Below are 27722 nucleotides of genomic sequence, written 5' to 3' on the forward strand. Positions count from 1 at the left end.
CGAGTATGGTGGAGATGAAGTACAGTGGGTCGGTCTCGACGTCACTGAAGCGCTTTGTGACAGCTGCCAGTAAGGTTGCTTTCATTGTCTTGACGCCGTGGTCCTCGTCTGTTTCTCTGTTTAGAAGTCTCACTAGCACAGTCACAGCTGGGATGACATCAGAGGCTAGTGCGTCGTAGCTGCTCGGGCGAGGATGGCAACAGTCGTCTCCATAAGAGCCCATTGGTGAGATAGTAGGGGAGTTCATGCTCGGACACCCCCAGCACTCGCTTTTGCTCAATAAGGGACTGGAGCATGTAATACGTGCTGTTCCAGCGCGTCTGTACGTCCTGCTGCAGTCTCTTTATTGGCTGGTTGAGCCGTACCAGAATGTCCTCGAGGCGGGAGTAGGCTAAGGCGAAATGTTTAAAATGCCCAACTATTTTCCGCCGCACTGCTAAAGCATCAGCTATGCTCCTCTGTGCTAATAAGCCCTCGTGAACAGCCAGTTGGAGCGTGTGCGCGACACATGGCAGACTTGGGAGCCCTGCGTGATTCATGGCTTTAATCATGATTTTGGCATTGTCACGAAGCACAACATGTACTGATGTTTTAGGTATACCCCATGTCTGGAGCATTTCCTCAAACACATGCACTATAGCCTGGCTGGTGTGCGAGCCGCGGAATTGTTATGGCTGGTTGCGGCGTGAAACTCTCGTCTATCCACTGGGAGGTTAGGCTAATCAGCGACACGGGGCTAACACTGCTTGTCCAAATATCCGAGGTGAAACTAAACGCAGAGGAGGCTTGCAGTAGGCTGTGGATATGTTTTTTCACGGAGTCGTGTAGTTTAGGCAGCTCCGTGTCAGTCATGAAGTGGCAGCTTGGGACATCATATCTGGGCTCCAGAACATGGAGGAGACGCAGGAATCCCACATTTTCTACCTCTGAGAGCGGCTGGTCACTCAATGCAATGTACTCAATAATTGCCTGTGTTATTTTCACAGAACGTGGATTGTCTCTGGACATTTTCTCTCGTCTTGCAACAGTTTGCTGCAGCGTGGGTTGAGTTGGTTTAGAAGCGTGGGTAAACTCTTTGTACTCGTTGTCGTGTTGGGATTTTAGGTGCTTGATTAAATTACTTGTGTTAAATGCGCTACCTTTTGAGCCTCTGGATAATTTTGCTGAGCACAATTTGCAGTCCGCCTTTGTTTTGTCGTCTTCATTCACTTTGAAATAGTTCCACACGGCTGACATGACTCGCCTCGCCTTCTCCCCGGCTCTGAGCTGCAGCCGGGGCCTGGGGGCGGGCACTCGGCGCTTGTGATTAACCCCTTACATGCCGCTCAAACATAGACAGTTCTCAGACCATGGTATCGGGGGACTTTTGACGAGTACCAGTACTTTAGAAAATGTGGTATCGAAGCCGATACCAGATACCGGTATCTATCGGTGCATCCCTAGCAGGTTACAATAATCTGTCACCATGTTTTCTACTTCTTCTACACCCAAAATAAAATATCATCACAAAATCCAACATGATGGAAAATAATGCAGCTGCAACAGACTTTAAAACTATTTATAACAGGGAGCAGCTGTTGGCTGTGATTCTATTTTTAACTTATTGCTTTTTCTTTTCTTTTTTTTAGTTGTTTTCATTTTTTTACATTTACACTCTGATGTGATACAGCACATGTGATTCTCTCAGTCAAAGTTACTGAAGCAGAGATTTTCAGTGTATGGAAGCATCACTGCTGAACCTGAAGGATGATTATCAGACAGAAGAGCAGCTGAATGGAAACACATGAAAACCACTATTTGAAGACCTCAGTTTTTATTTGAAGTATTAAAACCATCAACAGTGCCACAAGCATGAAAACATGAAAACTATCAAAGCAATACAGACACAGAGGGAGCAGACTGAGAGAAGCTGCAGACTAAAGCCAGTATCAGAGTCCCAGTGAGTCAGCTCAGGACTGGGAACACTGGTCTGTCATCAGAGTCTCTGAGAGTGGAGTGTGGGAGCCCTGGGTGGCCTCATAGGTCACAGAGCCCACCTTCTCCCACTGGTCTGCAGGGAGCCTCAGGGTGCTGCTCCAGCTGTAGTGGCCGTCATTCTGCAGCGCCCCGGGGCTCCTGCTCTCCTCTCCACTGCTGCTTCTTCCATCCACCTTCCAGGACAGCCTCCAGTCTGAGGGGAAGCCCTTGTTGGCCACACACATGACTGTAGCCTTCCCCTGCTGCAGCTCCTCACTAGAGGGCGCCAGCACGGTCAGGGAGGGGGGGACTCGACCCACTGCAGAGAGAGAGAGAGATGTTAGAGAAACTGGGAGTTGAAACTGCTCTCCAGCTGTTTCACTTCTCTATCTGAGATTGGTAACCATGGCAACAGACGAGTTTCAGTACCAAAGATAAAAATATTAAAGCGTTTCTTTGACTTCTGATGTCCTCGTCTGTAATCTGTGAACTATTACTTAGTTTTATAATTAGAATTAAAATAATCAGAAAATTAATTTGTCAAAATTTTATCGAACCTCTATATTTAAACAATTTATTAAATAAAACGGGAAAAAACAAACTTATTTTTTGTATTTGGACATAATAAAAAATAAGTAAACGACACATTAAATCTCATAAACTGAGCCCAACTCAGTCAGCATAGAGTATGGTTAAATGGTAACCATATGGCAGTAATTTTAAATAAATAAACAACAATGATCCGAAATTATTTGCAGATACTCCAGCAAAAGGTTAAAACATTGAAACAAAAACGTACCGTCTATGAACTGTTTTTGAAGATAAAATTCTAAAAAAAAGTTTTAACATTTTTAGTTTCAATGAAACAAAATGCTGAAGAAGATTTTAAACTGAAGGCAGAAGATAAACTATGATAGTAAATTGCATAATTATGAGATAAAATAAAGCCTTTTTATAAGACTATAAAATCAGCATCAAGAAATATATATATATATAATATAGCTTCATAAATGAGTGAAATGTACTTACAGTTAACATCCAGTCTGGTTCCTCCACCGAACGTGTACCACAGTGATACAAACTCATTGAGCCGCTGTACAAAAACCTCTGACTGTAGAGAGACACGGCTCTCTGACTCTGAAACAAACAAACTCAACAAAATCATTCACTGTTTGCATAATTTTATAAATATAAAAACTGAAAAAGAAACAGTGCAACATGATTTTATAAATTGCATTTTTAAAATTAGATTCAAACTTCAGATAATTTTATTAATTCCAAAGTTTGTTTGCAGCTTTCCCACACTACCTGCTCACATGGTCAAACTCACACAGCCTACAGTCTTTAAACAATAATCACGAGCACTGTTGCACGTCAAGGCAGAGATAAACAAGCAATGAGGTCAAGGACAAAGTAAATAAATACATCAAAATGAACAAAAATGTTCAAAATAAATAAACAGAATATGAAGGGTAAATGTCTGAAAATGAACAATCACAGAAACATTCATCTAAACGACTCCTGTCAGCGTTCACCTTAAATCTTCACTCAAAGACAAGTATCTGTGACAGTGTATATACAGATGTATTATACATAAGAGACAAATATTGTTCGTTTAATATGTTGGCATTATTAAATTTGGCTCAATGCTTACATACATGTGTAAAAAGAAAATGTACGAGCTGTGAAAACTGTGTCTGATAGAATGAAGAGTCGACTGATATATTAAATATTCCTTTATTGGGTGAGAAAATCAGACCATGTCATAGCTGCTGTAAGTCACACAGAATAGATATCAGAGCCTTAAACAGGCTGACTTCTGCTAAATGGGTCAAACTGGGCAGAAAGTCTACAAACACATAACATCCTTATAGAATATGATGTAACACTATAGATCAACTTAGCTCAGAATATATAAAGCATATAAACAGTTACAGCAATATGATGCAACAAACACAGCAGCTACTGATCCAAAATACTCAAAGCTTCATAGAACTGGAACAAACATTTATTTTAGCTCCATTCTGCTGCTGATACAGACTTTAGGTTTCTGAACATTAAACTTGTTTCTGCCTTTCATAGTGTGTAACTTGAAGGCCCTGAGTACTCTGAGTACTTTCTCCCACACTGGAAACACTGGGATGATCACATTATTTGAACATTACCTAATAAGACTGATTCAGCATAGACAGTTATGTTAAACTTTCCTAGCAGTCCTTCACAAACAGGGAACAGTCTGTCTATTCTCTCCATCTGTCAGCTGCTGCTGGCTCTTCCTCCTCCTCTTCCTCACACACTGCTGAGTTTGTCCTGGTGGATCATCAGGGCTGCAAAGCCTCACAGATGATGTGCAGCAGTGGGTCCCTCAGTCTGTCCTCACTCTGGACACTTGCAGTTGTCACACATGGAAATCAAATGTGTGATAAGCTGCAGGATTCAAACACAAGTGTAACTTATAAACACATGTTCATACTTTTATTCCACAATCAGAGAGAAAGAAACAGAGAGAGAGTGCAGGACAGACAGACAGGTGACAGTCTCAGGTGTACACACTGCTACAAACAGGAGGATTTAGTGTTTGTGTTGTTACGAGTGCTAAACAAGAAGAGTTCCCAGATGTTACAGTGGACACATGTGTGACTGCTGTGATTAAAGCATCTTTCTTTCAGCTTAACGAGTGAACCGTCAGCTCGTTCAAACACACGTTAAAGTGCGTTTGGCTCGACACCACCGAACAGAGGCAGCAATATAACATAGCTCACATTAACAGTGCAGTGAATCCTGCTGGTGCCGTGATATTCAGGACTGCAAACCGAGCAGCATCACTGACTTTCAGCTTGTTGTGTTTGTGGACATATGACTGACTTTAATTACCCACAAAATCATCAGATTCTCTTCAAGATTAAGGTCGACGATCGAACGGCGTAGATTTTAAACTAAAGGCTTTAAAACCAAGTTAGACAAACATCACTAATGTCACATAACTTTGCCGACATCTGGCCAACAATGTTCTTTGTTATTAAACATTTGCACATAAATAAGTGACATAATATTCAGTACTTACTTTCAAAAGTTTACTGTTCGACACCAACTTCAGTCATCCGGCAGTTTTTTTTTTTTTCGGAAAAAATATCAACACCCACGATGCGCTATGAATCCTGGGACGAAGCATACACCGACCCATCCTTCAAATTGGGGAAAATAAGGGACACATTTGTCGGCCGCTTTTGGAGCAGCCTTCAAATTGGGACAGCCTTTGTCGCGTTGCTGTGGCGTAATCGGCCTTCAAGGCTACGGACCCTGAATTGTGATACAGCCTGTTTCCTGTTTTAATTTAAAGAGGTCTGTTGTTCCATGTTCAAGGTGTTTTGTTTCCCCGTTGTGTCATTATGTTCCTTCTAATCAGCTGTTTCCCCTTATGTTTCCAGGTCCCCTGATCACCTCCTGTGTGCATTTAGTCTGTGTGTTTTCATTCAATCCACATCTGGTGTCCTGGGAATCCATCCTACTTCACAAACATCCTACCGTTGTTTCTGCGCATACGCTGCACATGCGCAAAACACAAAACCCATATTTACTTCATTTTTTTAAGTCATTGTGAATATTTGTTATTGTTATGGTTAGGGTTAGGCCCATGGCTCAGGTGGGCCCTTTCCGGGGGGTGGGGGGCACGGGGGCTCGGTCTTCTCTGGCATGGTCAGCTGTGGTTACATCGCCCCTGGTGCTGTATTAGATAATTACATGGAGAAACCTTTTGAATACAAACGCGCTCACACACAGGTACTCACAGACACACACTATCTTAGCTGCTGTCTCTAAGCATATTGTGCATTATCGGTCTTGTGTGCTGCTCAGTAACATTCAGTATTTATTATTTACTGTAACTTGTGCTTATCTTGGTTGTTGTTCTCTTTTTGCTTGTTTTCTTCTTTTTTCCCAGCAGCTGATTTAGTGTCTTTCTCTCTGTTTTTCTTTTTTTTGTTAGCTTCTTCCCCAACTTGTCGTTTGTTTTTCTTTCCCTTCCTATCCCCCGGTCCTGTCTGTTTTGATTGTAATAACTTAACGGTAAAAAAAATAAAGAAATAAATAATAAAAATCAATCAAATGGGCCAGTTTGGCAAAGCCGTAATGATCCACGCGGGAAAATAAATCTTCAGCATCTTTCTTTTTCCTTCAGACCATAATTCTGATTGCAACAGTGCCGGACAGGACAGTGAAATTATAATAATAATAATAATTTTATAGAAGCATCTGTTGCTGCCCGTCAACCTGGGAATCGTTATAAGACCATTTTCAAAGAATCTGAAGTTCATCATTCTGCAGTGACAGAATAAGATAAGTCCCAACAAAGGAGCCAAAAAAGGAAAAATCAAAATAAAATGTTTGATTGTGGTTGTGAGCCATCACTGAACATAACAGCTTCACTGCTCCTTGTTACTGATTCTCCAGTTATTTGAACACTGCTGAAGAGAAGAAGACCATTCTTGTAAAAGATTTCCCCGTATGCCATAATAATGGTGGTGACACAAAGCTCTAACACATCTATCTAACATCTCCCTGTCGTCAAACATGGTTTGAACTGTCTGGTATCCTTGGAGTACACAGCATACGATTCATGACATTTCCATTCTCATTAGAGTATTCAGTGATCCCTCAGACATTTTAATCCAAGAAGACACCATTCATACTTCATTTAGACGAACTGTAACAGAATAAGTGGTTCAGGAAAATCTGTCCTGGAAACAGAACAGCCTGATGGATTATGAATGGCTTGAGTAGGTCACATGCCAAAGATCAAGTGAAAAATTCTCTCTTTAGTAAACAGCATCATCAGATTGATACACGTTTCTGTATCAGTCAGTCAGATGATTTCCATAGAGGCACTTTGCATCAGCAGCACCATGCTCCAGTGCTCTGGGAGAGTTTATAGTCCTGAGAGTTGAACACTGGATGACTGACAGCTGTCCTTCATCACAACAGAAGCCACAGAAATCCTCCTCATCAAAAACATGACTTTGATCTGCGTCCTCATCTGGACTCTCCTCTGCTGCTGCTTCACAGGTAAAGTCCAGAGAATCAAACTCCTCTCCTCTATCAACATCTGTCCCTCTGAAATGAAGCCCACAAAACCATGAAGCTGCTTTATGTTTTTGTCTCTGTGTCCTCAGAGTCCAGAGGACAGATCACAGTGACTCAGCCTGGAGCAGTGAGCTCTGCTGTGGGAGGAACTGTGAGCATCAAGTGTACGACCAGTCAGAATGTTTACTACAGCAGCCCACATCACTATTTACACTGGTACCAACAGAAAGATGGAGGAGTTCCTAAACTGCTCATTACCTATGTTAGCAATCGACAATCAGGGATTCCAGCTCGTTTTACAGGCAGTGGATCAAACTCTGACTTCACTCTGACCATCAGTGGAGTCCAGGCTGAAGATGCAGCAGTTTATTACTGTCAGAGTGCTCACTATATCAACAGTCAGTGGGTGTTCACACAGTGAAAAACAGTCGTACAAAAACCTCCCTCAGTCAGACTGAACAGAAACTGAAGTGACTGCTGCAGCTGGAAGATACTGCAGAGACTGATACAGTTCACTGAGGACACACACACACACACACACACACACACACACACACACACACACACACACACACACACACACACACACACACAGCATTAACATTGAGTGTATTGCTGTAAATTAAAAGACCACCAAATACTTTGAACACACAGAAAACATCAGTAGATAAATTAAGTATTTATTAATTAGCTGCTGTAGAAATTTAAATAGTAAACTTTTGAATCCAGCATTCGTTTCCTCTTTCCCATCATTGCTTAGACTCCACTTTGTTAATTGCTTTATCAGAGCATAACTTTGAAATCTTTAAATGATTTTATTAGTTTGAATCTTAAGTCTTAAATTTTAAAGCAACATGAATAAATAAGGAGCTACAGAAAAAGCACTTTACTGCTCACAGACGTTCCTACATGATAGAGAACAAATAAGTTTAGAGTTCAGAGTTATCTCAGCACAGATGTGTTTACACATTTTAATATTATTTTACCTCAGACTGAATAAGAGCTGAGCTGACTGCTGCAGAGGCTGATGGATTTCCTCCAGATTTACCTTAAACAGCATCATAACCACTCATAGCAACACTATTAATAGAAGCAGTAATAAACATGCATTTCACTCTTTATACAATGTAATCAGAGTATACAATGAATGCATTGTAACTGTATTTGGTATCAATAAACACAGATTTGTGTGTGATTGTGATTCATGACTTCAACTTGGAAGCTGATCTTCTCTGAGCTGAAGACTCTGCCTCTCATTCCACTTTTCAAAGTCGTGCCAGGTGGTCCTTGGGCACTGTTCTCGGCTCGTGCTAGGACATCCGACTGATGCCTGTTGCCTCTGGTTCTCTGAGACTCTCACCCTTTGGCTCTGGGTGCCCCATCTGGGGCCTTCCTCCTTCTCCTGCTGTGGGCTCCTGGATCTCCTGGATCTCCTGGATCTATCGCTGTCTGACTGTCACGGACCCGGCTCTGGAGGACTCAGGGGTCCGTGAGCAGTGGTTATTATTATTGTTGTTATTATTATTATTACGACTATTATTTGGGGTCTGTCGTCTACTGTTCTGTCCACGTTTGTATGTATGTGTCTGCTTCTCTCTCTCTCTCCCCCCGTCCTCGGGGCTGTTGACGGAAGCGTGCGTCGTGGAAGAGGCGTGTCCGGGCGACTGTCGTCATCGGGAGTCGCTCTTTGCTGTTGCAGCTGATTACCTGACCAGCTGGTGGTGATCATCCCTCCCAGCTAGGAAGAGGTATTTAACCTGGACTCGCGGCAAATTGGCATTGGCAAATTACATCTCTGAGTTAATTGTTGGACTTACCTGTCTATTCACTGTAAATAAAGTGCACTGTGGCATCGCAGAGTCCTGCGTTTTGGGTCCTACTTTCCTCATCCCCACGGTCTGCCAGCCAGACCGTGACACTGCCTCTGACACCCAGGAGGGCATTATTGCACCTCCCTGCCCTCATTATTGTCTACCTTTTGTGACAATGACACACACCACAAAAAGATTGTTAATTTATGTATCTGTGCATTTTCATATCTTTGTGTTCCAGGTGCTGTATGTTTTTGTTCCCTTTGTTTTTTCTTACAGGTGCAGCAGTTGGTGACACATTGTTGGACAACACGACAACAGGCAGAGGAAACAAGAGGAACCATAGAGAACTTATAGAGCTGATCTTGCAACATGTTTTTGGCACCACAGTGCATTCAGATCATAATTCAGATTGCATAAACTGCCAGACATGACAGGATTAAACAACATATATTAATAACATGTTTCTGTACAGGAGTATTTGAGTAAAGTAGCTAAGAGGTAAGGCAGGACAAAACCATTTAAGAATTTAAAAAGAAACACAAAAACATCAAATTACCAGGACAATGTCTCTGTTTCCCATTTTAATATCATGATTCAAACAGGAATTAAATGCAATTTGTAAACATTTAGATATAAAATTAACTAAACTGAAGCAAAGTGGTAAAAAGTAAAATATTTATAGCTTTCAGGCTCTCGGACGCTAAAAGTTTAAATACACTGATATCCTGGAAAGATGAAATGGATATGGATATCGTGAATAATTAAATGAAGTGCTCACTCAGGTTAAAACACCATCACATGAGACACATCACACTTCTACATCTGGCTGGCTCTGTGTATACTAATGTTTGTTATTCAATGTCCTGTCATGTTTGCTGTATGGCAGGCAGCATGAAGGTTCCTGGATTCAGGATTCTTACACGGAAACAAATTTAAAGAGGCAGCTTTATTTGTTGGGAAATAATGCACAAAATAAACATTTACGAAAAACAAACCAAAACTTGAACATGGAAAATAAGAACTAGACTCTGGGGGACTAGAGACAGAAACACTAGGAAATAAGGAGCATGGAACTAGGAATGATGGACAGAAACATGGAGAAACTTACAGCACATGGGACAACACGACAACAGGCAGAGGAAACACACAAGGGAATGACACACAGGAGGAGAGCACAGATGGAAATAATCACACATAAGGAGACCAAGGGGAAGCAAAACTGAAAACTGAACACAGGACAAGGACTATCAGAAGAAAACAGGAAGCATGACGAATATGTAGATGCAGAAAAGACACTGTGACTGGGGGAACAAAAACAGAGACAGACACTAGACACTGAGACATGGAGACATGACTGCCTGTGCAACAGAGGGAACAATAAACATGGAGACAAGAGCTTATACACAGGCTTGAGATGGACACTGAGGGAGGGAGAACTAGGATCACTAAGAACTTAAGAAAAAAAGATAACCAAAACCATGAATAAAAGTAATCAAAGAATATAAATTAACAACACAGACAAAACACTGGGTCACAGATCCAGCACTGTGACATGTCCGCTTCTAAACAGGACTTTTTTTTTACATACTTAGCATGCTAAAACAAAAGCAGAAGGACACAGTATTGTTTAAAATACTCATTTAAAATTGATTTATTTCCAGACATCCAGTCTGGATCCTGAAAGAAAAGCGTTTGTATCATCATGATTGAGCTAAAACCTCTGAGTGTAAAGAAACACAGCTTTCTTCTTAATCGTACAGTTTGGTTGTCTGAAATCAAAAATGAAAAAACTGTAATAAATAAATGCAAAATAAGAAGGCATTTTACTATTTTGGTGTTATATCCACATTATCACATGCTGATGATCTGACAATAATGATAATAATGAAACTATACATGCATCCCATCCTATTCCAGCTGTCTTAAGGTCAGAGGCAGGGTACACCCTGGACAAGTCAAATAGTGAAACTAATAAAGACTTTAACAAAAAGAATGAATAATTCAAATAATGTCACGATCTGCAGCAGCAGATTGTGTGGAGCGGAGAGTGAGAGGACCCAAAATCAGACACGTGGAAACAGGATGGAATTTACCAGAAAGCGAGGCGTTCATTGAGACTGCATGAAAAATACAAAGCAAAGGAAAAACAGGACTAAGACACAAATACCTAAACTGGGCAAAAACCAACACTGTGAATGTCGTGCATGAAGCATGAAGCATGAAACCTGTAACTTCAATAACTCTGATATTCTTTATTATTAACTGGGAGAAAAAGTGCCGACTCAGTCTTTTGTTCCAGGACAGACTGTCTCTGTCAGATGTAAAACCAGCAAGCGTCCTCCTGACAGACCGTGGTCTTTTTCTTGTGTTAAGAGGTTTAGTGAAGTGAGTTTCTCTCATTTTGCTGTGAACACTAGAAGAGATTAACTTCTATGTAAGTTGATTAAAGCAGACCTGTAGTCTCTCATCTGCCTGCATTCCTGTGTTTGTTCTGTTAGTCTGTTCTTAACATCATGTCCACTGTCGAGCTCAATTCTGTCGTCATTATTTGAGTCCGGTTATTGTCTCGCTGCCTTCTGTGAGTTACTCAGCCTCTGTTTTGTGTGCTTTAACTCTCAGACTCCTGATCTCCACCTCATCCTGACAATTAGAGATCCTCAGCTAAGTCTCCACCTGCTTCACCTCTGCCACCACCAGCTTCTAGACTCTTCTCTGCTTTGTTGCTTCATCAGAGTTTCACTGTCAAATAGTTCATTAATCAAACTTCAGTAAATCTTCATTTGAACTTTATTTAGATAAACTCTGTTTAAACATACAGATGACACCCTGCTCTTTAATGTCAATTATAATAATTTTTCAACATTTTCAGATTAAAATGTAGATCATGAAGCAGCTTTGAGAGTAGAAATTATGAAGAGCACACAGATAATCTATGGTTGACATGACCTCAACATCTTATAAAAAAATGTGGGTTTAAAAATATGTTTAAATATTTTCACTGCACATTACACTCGCTGTGTTCTGTTGATGTTTTTTCTTTTGGTCTGGTTTAATAAATGTTACAAAATCTTTATTTTTTAATGTGCATTTATTAAACTCACAGAGTCAAAGAACATGTTTTCTCGGTACATTTTTATTCTTTTAAGAGTTTGAAATATCAGCTTTACAACAGACACAAAAGGATGAAACTAGAGGAGATTGTTGCTCTGATTGTTGTCATTATGAGATGGAAAGATGACTGTTTGATGCTTTTTTAAAAATCTGCAAACAAAAAGAAACAGAGAGAAAGAGGAAAAACAGCAAGAAAGACTCAGTGATTGACATCAGGACTGGGAACACTGGTCTCTCCTCAGTATCTCTGAGACCGGAGTCTGGGAGCCCTGGGTGGCCTCACAGGTCACAGAGCCCACCTTCCCCCACTGGTCTGCAGTGAGCGTCAGGGTGCTGCTCCAGCTGTAGAGGCCGTCATTCTGCAGCACTCCAGGAGTCCTGCTCTCCTCCCCTCTGATGCTGCTGCTGCCACTGCTGTCGCTCGTCTTCCAGGACAGACTCCAGTCTGAGGGGAAGCCCTTGTTGGCCACACACATGAGCGTGGCCTTCCCCTGCTCCAGCTCCTTGTTGGAGGGACCCAGCACCTTCAGGGCGGGGCGGGTATCACCTAGGAAACACCAATCAGTTTAGAGGACAGGAACCACAATTTGAATTTCTCCGTTAAGAAGTTTCTGTCAGGTGTTTTTTCTGCTCCACCAGTCATTCACTCACACATTGTTTCACTTCCCTTTCAGAAACCTCTCATGCATATCAGCACAGAGAGAATCATCACACAGTTTGAGCTGAAATATGTTCAAACTACACTGGAAATAAAAGAAGCAGATGTGGAAACATTTACAGCAGAAGTTTGGCTTTAAAATGATTAGAAGTCTAAATCATGGACGACTGAAGAAATGAGTGGACACAAGCACAGAGCAGCTACTCATTCATACAGATTTGAAATGTTATTGAACAGCTCACATGATTTCAAACTAAATCTGAAACATCTGACACGATAAAAACATCAGAAAGCAAAATTTAACTCATCCAAACAGCAGCTGATGTGGTGGAAATTTACAAACTAATCATAAGATGATGAAGTTTACTCTTGTCTACATTTTACTGTGACAGAAATGTAGATTAAACAAGAGAAACTCGCAGAGCTCATCTGAATTAGTCCAGTAAAAAGGACAAACACCAAAAACTAAATTATTTTAAATAAAAAAAAATACTTTTGTCTCATCTAAACAGTCTAACAAATAATTATTAAATAAAATGATACAATATTTAATAATAAACACAGTTTAATTAACTTACTTCCAACATCCAGTCTGGTTCCTCCACCAAAAGTCCACCACAGTGATACAAACTCATTGAGGCGCCGTACAAAAACCTCTGACTGTAGAGAGACACGGCTCTCTGACTCTAACAGACTGAATTAAAACTAAAAGCTCTCTAGACTTAACCAGATGTATGTATATGTAAAATATCCTCAAGTCCACTCTGATGTTTTATATTGTGTTTAATATTCATTTTAACATTTATTCTGAAGCTAACTTTGTTTCTTCATGAAAATTTATCTAAAAACTATTTTCCTGAGGTTTTTTCTGGCACACTGAACAGAAAACTTAAGATAATCAAAAGAAAGAAATTTGCTAAAGTAAATGAGGTTTAAGTTTGACTTACTTCCAACATCCAGTCTGGTTCCTCCACCGAACGTGTACCACAGTGATACAAACTCATTGAGGCGCCGTACAAAAACCTCTGACTGTAGAGAGACACGGCTCTCTGACTCTGAAACAAACAAATTCACCAATATGAATTCTTTAAATCATAATTTCATGACATATTATTATTATAATTATGAAATAAAAATGAATGAAACACAATAAAACAATTTTCCAAAAATGTAATTTGCATTTATTTTAGAGTTTTTATCCAGTTTTGGTCCTCAGTAACCAAAAGGTTATGGCTGTGATATATTGTGTATTTTAGAGTTTGAAAAAATCTAAAATAGTGCTGTCAGCGTTAATCTTGTTAAAATGACGTCAACGCCATAACCACATTAAGATCAAACCTGCACCATTCTTTTGGTCCACTGCAGTGTAGTAGTCAAAAGAAAAGTGAAGTGGCCACAAATGGCCAGGATAGAGCCCAGAGGGTTAATGCATAAAATGTATAAAATATTATTGATTACAGGGTAATACATTAATGTTAATAGCAACTGTAAGCTTTTTATTTTGAAGTAAGAAGTATAAACGATGCTGTTACTGTCACGGGACCGAGTGGTCTGTACTGAAATGAACTCAGGCACAGAAACCCAGAGCAGAGACAGCAGATGGTTTAACAATAATTTATTAGGCCTAAGCGCTCCAAATGTAGCAAGGACAAAAAACCCCTAACCCTGCAATTCTGGCTTGGAGGCAGAATAAACAGAGAGAAAAAGAGATAAACACCATATACACATTTAAGTTCAGGTTTTAGCAGAAATAACACGTTACAGTTAGCATGTAAGAGATTTGGGAGAAAATTCTTTACAAAAACATAATTTACCAGACACTTTTATTAGTGACATACGTATCTATTGACATATAACAGACCATTTAACAAAGGCTAACTAACATCTTGGCAATAAAAAACAGAGCAGAATGTAAGTTTGTCTTTGTGACAAACGTTACAATGTTGATGCAGGTGGAATGAGAGACATAAATAAAGTGCAATATGCAGTAAAGGGAACAATGTGCATTGATGTCAGATAGAGAAAAGTAGTGAAGTGAATTTGTTTAATAACAAGCAAAAATCAAATACGTTTGAAACTGACCACTAAAAGCTAACCAGAGGTGTAAAAAGTACACACATTGCAAGTTTAGATACCTCGGGGGTCTGACCGTTGTTGTAACGCTAATGTTACACTGCTGAAATGATGGGCCAACTCATCTCTCGTGCAACATATTTATTTTTACAGAAAACTGTAAAAACAGAAAAATAAGACAATCAGTTCTCTTTGGCGCGCAGGCCGTACGCTGCCTCTTCACCACTGACACTACTTCTTCTAGTGTAGCTGACCTTACTTTATACAAGTAACTTATACAGTTTCACATTCACATGCACCACCTTTGTAAACTGGTTAAATCACACAAATACATTTTACTATACACATGAATAACATAGTGAACTCTCGTTAGTTTTATCTTGTTTTTACTACTGTTTTAATCTATTTATGAACCTGTCTTCTTAACTGTATTTAATAAACTAGATCTCTTTCAAATAAATGTTTTTCTTAACATATTTCTATAGCACCCCTCCTTGAATCGCTACCTTATCGTGGTGGAGGGGTTTGTGTGTCCCAGGGATCCCAGGGGCTATGTTGTCTGGGGGCTTTTGCCCCCTGGTAGGGTCTCCCATGGCAAACTGGCCCTGGGTGAGGGACCAGACAAAGAGCGATTCATAAGACCCTTATGAAAAGGACACCGAGGGAACAGTTTACCCTGCCCGGGATAGGGTTACCGGGGCCCCGCCCTGGTGCCAGGCTCGGGGAGGGTGCTCGAGGGCGAGCGTCTGGTGGCCGGGCCTTAGTCCATGGGGCCCGGCCGGGCACAGCCCGAAGAGGAGACATGGGCCCATCCTCCCGCAGGCCCACCACCCGCGGGAGGCGCCATAGGGGTCGGGTGCATTGTGTGCCAGGTGGCAGCCAGGAGCGGAGGCCCTGGCGGACTGACCCCCGGCTGCCAAGACTGGCAATAGGGACATGGAATGTCACCTCTCTGGTGGGGAAGGAGCCTGAGTTAGTGCGTGAGGTTGAGAGGTACCGGCTAGATATAGTCGGGCTCACCTCTACGCATGGCTTGGGCTCTGGAACCAGTCTCCTGGAGAGGGGCTGGACTCTGTCTCAGTCTGGAGTTGCCCCTGGTGAGAGGCGGCGGGCTGGGGTGGGTATTCTAATATCCCCTCGGCTTGCTGCCGGTACGTTGGGGTTTTTCCCGGTGGACGAGAGGGTTTGTTCCCTGCGCCTTAGGGTCGGGGAACGGGTCCTGACTGTCATCTGCGCTTATGCGCCGAGTGGCAGTACCCAGCCTTCTTAGAGTCCCTGGGGGGGGTGCTGGAGGGTGCTCCACCTGGAGACTCTGTTGTCCTGCTGGGAGACTTCAATGCTCACGTGGGTAACGACAGCGAGACCTCGAGGGGCGTGATTGGGAGGAACGGCCTCCCTGATCTGAACCCGAGCGGTGCTTTGTTACTGGACTTCTGTGCTAATCACAGTTTGGCCATAACGAACACCCTGTTCGAACATAAGAGTGTCCATAAGTGCACGTGGCACCAGGACGCTCTAGGCCGTAGGTCGATGATCGATTTTGTAATCGTATCAGCAGACCTGCGACCATATGTTCTGGACACTCGGGTAAAGAGAGGGGCTGAGCTGTCAACTGATCACCACCTGGTGGTGAGTTGGATCAGGTGGCGGGGGAGGACGCTGGACAGACCTGGTGCACCTAAACGCGTAGTGAGGGTGTGCTGGGAATGTCTAGCAGAGGCCCCAGTCCGCGAGATCTTCAACGCACACCTCCGGCAGAGCTTCAACAGCATTCCGAGGGAGACTGGGGACATTGAGTCCGAATGGACCATGTTCAGCGTCTCCATTGCCGAAGCTGCTGCATTGAGCTGCGGCCGCAAGGTGGTTGGTGCCTGCCGTGGTGGTAATCCCCGAACCAAATGGTGGACACCAGAGGTGAAGGGAGCCACCAGGCTGAAGAAGGAGTCCTATCAGGCTTGGTTAGCCTGTGGGACTCCGGAGGCAGCCGACAGGTATCGACAGGCCAAGCGGAATGCGGCTCGGGCAGTGGCTGAAGCAAAAACTCGGGTGTGGGAGGAGTTCGGAGAGGCCATGGAAAAAGACTTTCGGACTGCCTCGAAGAGATTCTGGCAAACCGTCAGACGTCTCAGGAGGGGAAAGCGATGCTCTACCTGCACTGTGTATAGTGCTGGCGGAGCGCTGCTGACGTCGACTGAGGAAATTGTCAGGCGGTGGAAGGAATACTTCGAGGACCTCCTTAATCCCACTGACACGTCTTCCGAGGAGGAAGCAGAGTCTGGGGATGAGGGGAATGACCCGCCAATTTCCGGGGGCGAGGTCACTGAGGCAGTTAAACAACTCCTTGGTGGCAGAGCCCCTGGTGTTGATGAGGTCCGCCCCGAGTTCCTGAAGGCTCTGGACGTTGTAGGGCTGTCCTGGTTGACACGCCTCTGCAATGTTGCGTGGAGATCAGGGGCAGTACCTGTGGACTGGCAGACCGGGGTGGTGGTCCCCATCTTTAAGAAGGGGGACCGGAGGGTGTGTTCCAACTACAGGGGGATCACACTCCTCAGCCTCCCTGGGAAAGTCTATGCCAGGGTGCTGGAAAGGAGAGTTCGTCCGTTAGTCGAACCTCGGATACAGGAGGAACAATGCGGTTTTCGTCCTGGTCGCGGAACACTGGACCAGCTCTTTATCCTCTCCAGGATACTTGAGGGTGCATGGGAGTTTGCCCAACCAGTCTACATGTGTTTTGTGGACTTGGAGAAGGCATTCGACCGTGTCCCTCGGGGTGTCCTGTGGGAGGTGTTGCGGGAATATGGGGTGTCTGGCCCATTGCTATGGGCCATTCGATCCCTATACAACCGTTGCAAGAGCTTGGTTCGCATTGCCGGCAATAAGTCGGACTCGTTCCCGGTGGGTGATGGGCTCCGCCAGGGCTGCCCTTTATCTCCGGTTCTGTTCATAATTTTTATGGACAGAATTTCTAGGCGCAGCCAAGTGGCGGAGGGCTTTCGCTTTGGTGGCCTCAGAATCTCATCTCTGATTTTTGCAGATGATGTGGTTCTGTTGGCTTCATCGAATGAGGGCCTCCAGCTCGCACTGGAACGGTTCGCAGCCGAGTGTGAAGCAGCGGGAATGAGGATCAGCACCTCCAAATCTGAGGCCATGGTTCTCAGCCGGAAAAGGGTGGAGTGCCCACTCCGGGTCGGGGATGAGTTCCTGCCCCAAGTGGAGGAGTTCAAGTATCTCGGGGTCTTGTTCGCGAGTGATGGGAGAAGGGAGCCGGAGATCGACAGACGGATTGGGGCTGCAGCTGCAGTAATGCGGACGCTGCACCGGTCCGTCGTGGTGAAGAGGGAGCTGAGTGTAAAAGCGAAGCTCTCAATTTACCGGTCGATCTACGTCCCTACCCTCACCTATGGCCACGAGCTGTGGGTAGTGACCGAAAGAACGAGATCGCGGATACAAGCGGCAGAAATGAGCTTCCTCCGAAGGGTGGCTGGCCTCTCCCTTAGAGATAGGGTGAGAAGTTCGGCCATCCGGGAGGGGCTCAGAGTAGAGCAACTGCTGCTCCACATCGAAAGGAGCCAGCTGAGGTGGTTCGGGCATCTGACAAGGATGCCCCCTGGGCGCCTCCTGGGTGAGGTGTTCCAGGCATGTCCCACCGGGAGGAGGCCCCGGGGCAGACCCAGGACACGCTGGAGAGATTATATCTCTCGGCTGGCCTGGGAACGCCTTGGTATTCCCCCAGATAAGCTAGAGGAGGTGGCTGGGGAGAGGGAGGTCTGGGCCTCTTTGCTTAGGCTGCTGCCCCCGCGACCCGGCCCCGGATAAAGCGGATGAAGATGGATGGATGGATGGATGGATTTCTATAGCATTCACTCTTCATGAACTAAACATAAAGCAATTCACATTTTCTCTTATTGTGCAAAATATATATCTTGTGGCTTTAACCCAAAAATACCTGCACCGAGCTCACGGAGTTTCGGTACAGTCTAACACTTGGATCGGCACAGGCTAACAACTGGACCAACTTGGAAATTAGCTCTTTAGCTTAACATTCGCCACAAACAAGACATTTACCATTAATCGCCACTGCTGTCTGTCACTTTTATAACATCTGTTTATATTATCAACCACCCAGCTTACCTGTAAAAACAGAAAAATAAGACAATCAGTTCTCTTTGGCGCGCAGGCCGTACGCTGCCTCTTCACCACTGACACTACTTCTTCTAGTGTAGCGTCAGCTACCGATGCGTACAGGACCGAGCGCCCTCTGCTGGCGGAACTTATACAACAGTAAAACTTACATTGCAGTGGCCTTACTAAAAGAAAATGTCTCTGAGCATCAAATAAAATGGGGGGGCTACTATTTTCATGTCTCTGTCTTTAACATAGTGCCGCACTAACAAAGTGCCAACATAATCAGTGTAAGCAAACTAGATGATTCCTAGAATTATATAATTATTAACGGCAAATTTATACATGACAGACTCTGTCCCAACCTTTACAATCCACTTGCAAGGTTTCCACAGTCGATGATCCATGCAGGAACGCATTTCCGCCTACTGTAGAGATCACGTGTTTCCGGTTAGTGTGGAGGTCACGTGCTTCCTGTTACTGTGGAGGTCGCAATATGGCGCTCCCCAGTGGCTGCAGCCCTTCTCTGTGCATGGGGCTGCACGCCACTAACACGTTAACGATCTAACTGCGCTAATGCGTTGACGCCGTGCAGCCAACGCACGGGGCGATCTGCGTTAACTCGCTAAGAGAGATTTGTAGTGTTAATGCAGTTGTGGCTTCAACGTCATTTTAATGAAATTAACGCTAACAGCACTACTCTAAACATTAAAATGTACTTTTAACATACATTCACTAAACTTCAAACTGCATCAAAAACTATTTTGTGTGTACTCCCACACACAGGTTAAAAACAATAAGGAGCAGTTATTACACACTACATCGCAAAACCTGTTCAGGGCATGAAACTCAAGTCTGTCCAGTGTCACAGGTTGTCCTGTTATTCTACAAAACATATACAAATGTGAAGTTAAAACAGAGATGAATGATTCTGAGCTGTGGTCAGGTTTAACTTTTGCATCCTGTGGTCAGCATTGTACATCATTGTGAATCACTGAAAGTGTGTTTAACTGAGTGTTTACATGTGTTTACATGTGCAGGCGTCTTTTGGAAAACAGACTTTTCTATTTATTCTGTGCTGCTTACATGTTAACAGCACTTTAGTCCAAGACAATCCAATACAAAAAGCACATGGCCCAAAAATCAAAAGAATGATAATCAATGAAGTTTCAATGAAACTCCAGAGGACGACCCGGAGGTCGGCAACACAATAGCCCATGATCAAATAGTTGTGGGGGTCGACAGCTTAACAGTTGATACCGATGTAACTCTGGGGGCAACCAGGAGGCCTGTGGTGGCGAACTGCATACAAAGCGGTGACGTCGTCGGTGAGGCCATGGCAGAAAAGCCCCCAGTGGCTTGGCTACACACACTCTGCGTAGCTGCATAGCATTGGCTTGGCAGGCGTCAGGCACGCCGAATGTCACGGCAGCATGAGAGCCACGAATAGTGGAGCTGCTGGCGACGGATTCGTAACTGAGACGAAGCCGAACCAGCAAGCGCGGGGACTGCTGGCGGAGACGAACAACAACAACAACAACAACCTTTATTTATAGAGCACATTAAAAGCCTTAGGCATACCAAAGTGCTTTACAAAAAACAATAAAATAATACAGTTAAGAGCATTAATATCAAATATAATAAGAACAGCAAACAATGTCCACAGTAGAAAGCCACTAATAAAATGGACTGCAGCACATAGATTATAGCAGACCCAGTGCCGCATGATAGAGAACACCAAGAATGAAGAAATAGTAAAAAGTTAATGCAATAGGTCGCAGTTAACAGTCAGCATTTAACGGGTAGAGAAGGCAAGTTCAAAAAGATAAGTTTTAAGGCGTGCTTTAAAAGAAAAAATAGAATCAGACTCCCGAATGCCAATCGGGAGGCTGTTCCATAACTCAGGTGCAGCAAAGGCAAACGATCGATCGCCTCTAGATTTCAACCGAGATCTGGGCTGAACTAACAATAACTGCGAGGATGACCTTAAAGCCCTGGCAGGGACATAAGGGTTTAAAAGTTCCTTAAGATAGGTTGGTGCAGTATTATTGATAATTTTAAAAGTAAGCAGCAAAATTTTAAATTGAATACGGTATTTGATAGGCAGCCAATGCAGCTCAGCAAGAACCGGAGTAATATGGTCAAACTTCTTGGTTTTAGTTAGAATACGTGCCGCAGCATTCTGAACTGTCTGTAATCTATGTAGAAGGGTAACATGGAGACCAGAATAGAGTGAGTTACAGTAATCTAGTCTTGACGTTACAAAAGCATGAATGAGCTTTTCTAAGTCATTATACGGGATATAGTGTCTGGCCCTGGAGATGAGACGAAGCTGATAAAAACTAGATCTGACAACAGCAGACACCTGTTTATCAAGTTTAAAGGAGCTGTCAAACAAGACACCCAGATTCCTGACAGTATCAGAGAAAGAACTAGTAAGAAAGCCAAAGGCATCTTGAAGTTTGGCGCGAAGGGCATTACTGCCAAAAATCATGATTTCAGCCTTTTTTTCATTGAGAATAAGAGTATTTGCCAACAGCCATTTCTTGACCTCACTCATGCACTCACGAAAGTTATTTAAAGATAAAGCGAGATCATCATGTAACTCAAAATAAATCTGGATGTCATCCGCATAATAGTGAAAAGCAATGTGGTATTTCTCAAAGATAGCGCTTAAAGGAAGCATATACAGTGAGAAAAGGGTCGGGCCTAACACAGAACCCTGGGGGACACCACAGCAAACAGGTACAGGGGAAGAGGAAGATGAGGCCAGATGTACCGAAGAAAGCCGATTGGAGAGGTAAGATTTGAACCAGTCCAAGGCAGTGCCCTTAATGCCAACAGAGTGCTCTAATCTTGCGACTAGGATGTTATGGTCAACCATATCAAATGCAGATGAAAGATCCAATAGAACTAAAACAGAAGGACGACCATTATCAGCCATAAGTAAAAGATCATTAAAAACACGAAGCAGCGCTGATTCAGTGCTATGATGTTGTTTAAAGGCTGATTGGAATTTATCATTTATATTATTCTCGTCCAGGTAGGTCTGCAGTTGAAGTAGAACCACCTTCTCAAGGATTTTAGCCAAGAAAGGAAGCTTGGAAATCGGTCTATAGTTGGCAAAATCACTATGATCCAGGTTATTTTTCTTTAAAACGGGTTGAATAAAAGCACGTTTAAGAACTGAAGGTACATAACCAGAAAGCAAGGAGAGGTTCAATATAGACAATAGACAGGGTCCAATTACATTAAAACAATCCTTGACTATACGAGATGGAAGAACATCATGTACACAATTAGTATTGTTTAGTTTCTCAGTTATACGCTTCAGAGTGGGAAGTGAAATTAATTCAAATTGATGTAAGGCAGCAGAACAGTCAGGATTAGACATACTGTCAGCCACCAAAGGAAGCGTAGATCTAAGAGATAAAACTTTATCTAGAAAGTAGTTTGAAAATGTTTCACAGAGACCTGGGGAGCACGAGAGTGGCATAGAGGGACGAGGATTCACCACTGAGTTAAAAATTTTAAATAGGATGCGAGGATTGTCACCATTAGAAGTAATAATCTTAGCGAAGAAGGCTGCTTTAGCCATTCTGGCAGCAGATTGGAATTTCGAGCGGCTAATACGTAAAATGTCATATGATGACTGGAGTCTATCATTCCTCCACCTCCTCTCATCGCGCCTGCACAAACGCCGTAGAACACGGACAGAGTCGTTTAACCAGCATTGCGAGTAGGTTCTGGGGCGTTTGTGTTTGATAGGTGCAACAGTGTTAAGAATCGAGGAACATGTAGTTAAAAAAGTATTGGTAAAATTCTCAAGTGTGTGTGGGATAAAACAGTCCGACATATTAAATGAAGAATTAACAAAAGATGTAGAGAAGTTGACCACAGTATCGGCGTTAATAGTCCGAGTAGGATGGAGAGGAACCTCCAAGTAAGGGTCAGTGATACCCAGGTCAACGTCAAAGATGACCGGGGAATGATCAGAAAGTCCAGTATTTCTAATTTCCTTAATACATATATCCACGTTAAATGAAAAAACCAGATCAAGGGTGTGACCCTTAACATGAGTAGGTTCATTTACCCACTGGGTAAGATTAAAAGAGTCAGTCAGTGCAGAAAAATCTTTAGACAGGTGGTCATCCATACAACAAACATGAATATTGAAGTCACCAGAAATAACTACAGAATCATATTTAAAAAGAATAGAACCCAAAAAATCAGCAAATTCAGAGATGAACATCTTATGATATTTAGGCGGACGATAAGCCACGACACACAGAGTAGTTCGAGGACCAGTCAATTCCAATAGCTGAGCTTCAAAGCTAGAATAGGTTGGGGAGGGTAGCAGCCGTGCCTCAAGTTTATTTCTAAAAACCGAGGCTAAGCCACCACCTCTACCAGTAAGCCTCGATGAGCTAAAAAAGGCACAGTCAGAAGGGAGAAGTTCAGAGAAGGGGATGAACTCACCCGGAGAGGTCCATGTCTCAGTCAAAAATAAAACATCCAGACCCGAGGAGAGAAAAAAATCATTTAAGAGGAAGGCCTTATTAGAAAGAGACCTAACATTAAATAAGGCCATCCGAGTCCGAGGAGTCCTGTCCTTAGTAGTAGCTCGTTTGAGGGTACTGAGGTTGTTTTGTTGAACACCACGGCCAGGCAGTGATATCCAAGAACGAGCAGAGTGGAAGGCCACTGGGCAGGCAGGATAGGACTGAGGGCCAACGGGACATATCCAACGGTGGTTGAGCAGTTTAGCCGCAAAGCGGCTACCAAGATGGTGGATGAAACGAGAAAATTCACAGCTAGTAGGGGGGTAATCCGTAGCCATGGCTCTGATATAAGCCTTGAAGCGGACACGGACACCACTCCTTCTACCCCGTCTCCTGGGACGTATCCTGCGGGGCATGGGAAGAGGTAAATCGGTCAGATGAGTGGGAGAGACGGGCATCAGGGGAATGGCATCACCCGCGGTCCCAAGACAATTCGGTCGTTGAGAACAGGAGAAACGAAGATTCAGGAGCGTGTTTCTATCATAGGTTATTAGCGTACAATCACCTAGAGAACAAAGTGCCAAAGATAAAGACACAAGGAGTACAACGCCGAGGCGCAGCCATGCACACCGGCGCCATCTTGGAACAAAAAAACGGCAGGCGTGCAGTCCACTGGCAGCTGCAGCCGCAGTGGGCAGAGTAATCCAGCAACTCCCGGGCTTGGATCGTCTCCTTGGCTCGGACCAGATAGCAGATCAGCACCGAAGCCGACGGGATCTCCAGCAGTTCGGGATTGCCGTGAAGAATCACCTCCATGGTGTTTACTCCCACAAGCTTTGTCCACACATCCGAGGTGCCAGAGATGTATGCTCACAGGTTCCAGAGACGGGGACACCCTCCTCACGAACAGCATCCACTGGGTCCATCTTGCGTCAGATCGTTCTGTCACGGCAGGATGTGCCTGTGCTTTTTTGATACAGGACCCAAAAGCAGATGATGACAGAGGAGTTGTAGGTTTCAGCAAAAAACGAGCCTTTATTTGGGTTGAGGGCTGAACCAAAAATGAAAACTATGAAAAAACTATGAGAACTGTGACAATGGTGACAATTGTGGTGGGTATAACAGACGACCTGACAATGACATTGTCAGGGCTCGTGGGATGAGCCGTGTGGAATTTAATGAGGACCCAAGATGCAGGCAGCTGAGATGCAGGGGAGTTTTTATAGAGAAGGTGGAGGTACAAACAGAAACGGCAGAGGAGTGGAGGAAACTAAACAAAACCTAAACTGGAAAAAACTAAGAAAACAAACCTGAAGCGCTAACCAACACGGAGAAGTGGGAGCAGGCAGGCACAGAACAAAACCCTAACAAATGGTAAACCTTAACAAAAGATGTAACAGAATAAACAAAGAACATAGAATAATATAAATACACACAAAACACAGAGTCGTCAGACTCAGGACCATGACAGACATACAGAAAACACACCGACTTAAATACATACGGCGGACAAAAGCGAAAGCATTTGCCAAGAATGTTTTCATTAATCAAGTGTATGAAAAAAATACACACAGGTCCTTTTCTGTCACCATGGGTACCTACGCCTCCTCCATTGCCCCTGTTACCTCTGGTGTCCCCCAGGGGTCTGTGCTGGGTCCCATGCTGTTCTCTTTATACTTGTTACCCTTGGGCCGAATCTTTGATAAATACAATTCTTTCCACTTTTATGCGGATGACATTCAAATCTATTTTGAACTAGCTGAGGATGTCATGTTGTCGTTGCAACATTTCTCCGATTGTATGAATGAAGTTAAAATCTGGCTACTGAGCAATTCCCTCATTGTAAATGATAAGAAGACTGAAATTGTAATCTTTGATACTCCCTTCTCTCGGGCTGAACTAATTGGTATTTTTAGGGCCCTTTGCTGACTCCCTTTATGACACTGTGAGGAACCTGGGTGTTGTCTTGGACAGTTCCTTCAAGTTGGACAAACATGTGTCCTCTGTAGTTAAATCAAGTTTCAATCAACTACGTCTTATCTCTAAGGCCAAGCCCTACTTACCACGTAAGGACCTGGAGAAACTTATCCATGCCTTTGTTACATCAAGATTAGATTCCCTGTAATTCCCTTTACACTGGTCTCCATTCTGCCCTTGTTCACAAACTATAGCTCGTTCAAAATGCGGCTGCGCGTCTTTTAACTGGAACTGGCAGGTTTGAGTCTATTACTCCAGTTCTTTCCGACCTGCACTGGCTCCCTATCAAATTTTGTATTGATTTTAAAATCTTATTGCTCACTTTTAAAATCATAAGTAACACCGCGCCCAGCTATCTTACGGATCTCCTCAGCTTTTATGCCCCTCGGAGAGCGCTTAGATCAGCAGGCCAAATGCTCCTGGTGCGACCTAGATCTCGGCTCAAGACCAGAGGTGACCGCGCATTCGCTGCTGTCACACCCTACCTCTGGAATAACCTCCCTCTAGCTATTCGGGCGTCTGATTCAATTCAATCTTTTAAATCTCGATGAAAAACTAATTTGTTTAGCCTTGCTTTCCCCGCCTCCTAGAACCCGCATTTTTGGTGTACTGTAAGTTATCTTTTTCGCTTTATTAATATTTATAATGTTTTAACCTTCAGCCTTTCGGGTTGTGCCTACTACGCCTGGTGTATTATTGGTTAGTTATGTCACCTGCCTGTTAGTATATTTTATTTGTATTTTGTATTTTGTGTTTTGTATTTATTATTGCTCTAACTCGTTCTGTGAAGCACTTTGGCATACCTGTGTTTTTTTAAATGTGCTATATAAATAAAATTGTATTGTATTGTATTGTATACAGGAGGTGATATGGGGAAGTGGGGACAAATGGGGAAACAGCTGACTGACATTAACATAATGACGGGACAGGAGAAGTGAACCTAATACAAGGAACAAAGAACACAAGACTCAAAATTAAAATAAAACAAAAATAAAACAGGGAAAATGGCCAAAAAATACAATAAACAACGAAATAGCACTAAAATACACAAAACACTGGGTCTCAGACCCAGTACCATGACAGCGATACCCTAATCCCATGAGCCCCCTCCTCTTCACTCTGCTGACCCATGACTGCACTCCATCATACAGCTCCAACCTCTTCATCAAGTTTGCGGACGACACAACGGTGGTGGGTCTCATTAGCAACAGGGATGAGACCGACTACAGAAGTGAGGTGAGACGCCTGGCCACGTGGTGTGCTGACAACAATCTCTCTCTGAATGTGGAGAAGACGAAGGAGATTGTTGTGGACTTCAGGAGAATGCACACCCAACATGCTCCTCTGACCATTGACAGAGCGTCTGTGGAGAGAGTGAGCAGCACCAAGTTCTTGGGTGTGCACATCACAGAGGATCTCTCCTGGACGTACAACACCACAGCACTGGCCAAGAAATCACAGCAGCGTCTCTTCTTTCTCCGCAAACTAAGAAGAGCAGGAGCACCAGCCCCCATCATGTACACTTTCTACAGAGGCACCATCGAGAGCATCCTGTCGAGCTGCATCACTGTGTGGTTTGGAGCCTGCAATGCGTCCTGTCATAGAACCCTCCAACGCATAGTGAGAGCTGCAGAGAGGATCATTGGTGTCTCTCTCCCCTCCCTCCAGGACATTTACAGCACCCGTCTCACTAAAAAAGCCCTTTGCATAGCGGCTGATCCCACGCACCCAATGCAAAGCTTCTTCAAGCTGCTGCCGTCGGGGAGGAGACTGCGGAGTCTCCAGGCCAGGACCAGCAGACTGAAGGACAGCTTCATCCATCAGGCTGTCAGGAAGCTAAACTCCCTCCCGATTCTGCCCCCCTCTCCCCTCTCTCCTCCACGGTCTCACTGAACTCTGTCACACACACACACACACACACACACTCTGACTCACTCACTGGCCTGCACCAGTTACCAGTCACTTGGTGGAGCATTGGACTGCCATTACCTCATAAGCCTTTGTTGTTACACTATCTCTTACCGTACATTACCAAATCTCCATTTGCACTATTTGCCTATTTGCACTACTCTGCCTGGTTTACACCCAATGTCATTTACCCATTATATTGTATATTGTATAGCTTTCTTGTTATATGTAAAATTGTATTGTATTGTATTTATTTAAATTTTTACTTTTTAATTATTTTACTTGCATTTTTAATCACTCTTATATTTTAATGTTCATTTGCTATTTTATCTAGGGATTGAGAGTAACGTAGTTTCTATTCTCTGTATGTCCTGTACATGTGGCAGAATTGACAATAAAGTTGACTTTGACTTTGACTTTGACTTGACTTTGACCATGGGTCATGTGGTCGTCTGCGCACCCACTGAGCTTGAACTGGCACCCTGCACAGTCCAGACTGGTCAACACTTAGTATTATATTAC

General features: G+C 43.5%; 1 pseudogene and 1 gene segment (V, D, J or C); both read right to left on the minus strand.

Moving 5' to 3' along the window:
- Positions 1–1796: 1796 nt before the first annotated feature.
- LOC113015152 (Ig kappa-b4 chain C region-like) lies at positions 1797–3141 on the minus strand. The segment is given in 2 exon segments: positions 1797–2275; positions 2986–3141. Coding segments are annotated over 2 exon segments (462 nt in total).
- Positions 3142–11964: 8823 nt separating this feature from the next.
- Positions 11965–24131, minus strand: LOC113015153 (Ig kappa-b4 chain C region pseudogene; annotated as a pseudogene). Its single transcript, XR_013904765.1, has 3 exons — positions 23946–24131; positions 13197–13278; positions 11965–12507 (listed from the first exon to the last, which is right to left on the minus strand). The product of XR_013904765.1 is annotated as an Ig kappa-b4 chain C region pseudogene (transcript).
- Positions 24132–27722: the final 3591 nt, after the last annotated feature.

The sequence above is a fragment of the Astatotilapia calliptera genome, chromosome 22, assembly GCF_964374335.1.
Source record: "Astatotilapia calliptera chromosome 22, fAstCal68.1, whole genome shotgun sequence".
Classification (NCBI taxonomy): Eukaryota; Metazoa; Chordata; class Actinopteri; order Cichliformes; family Cichlidae; genus Astatotilapia; species Astatotilapia calliptera.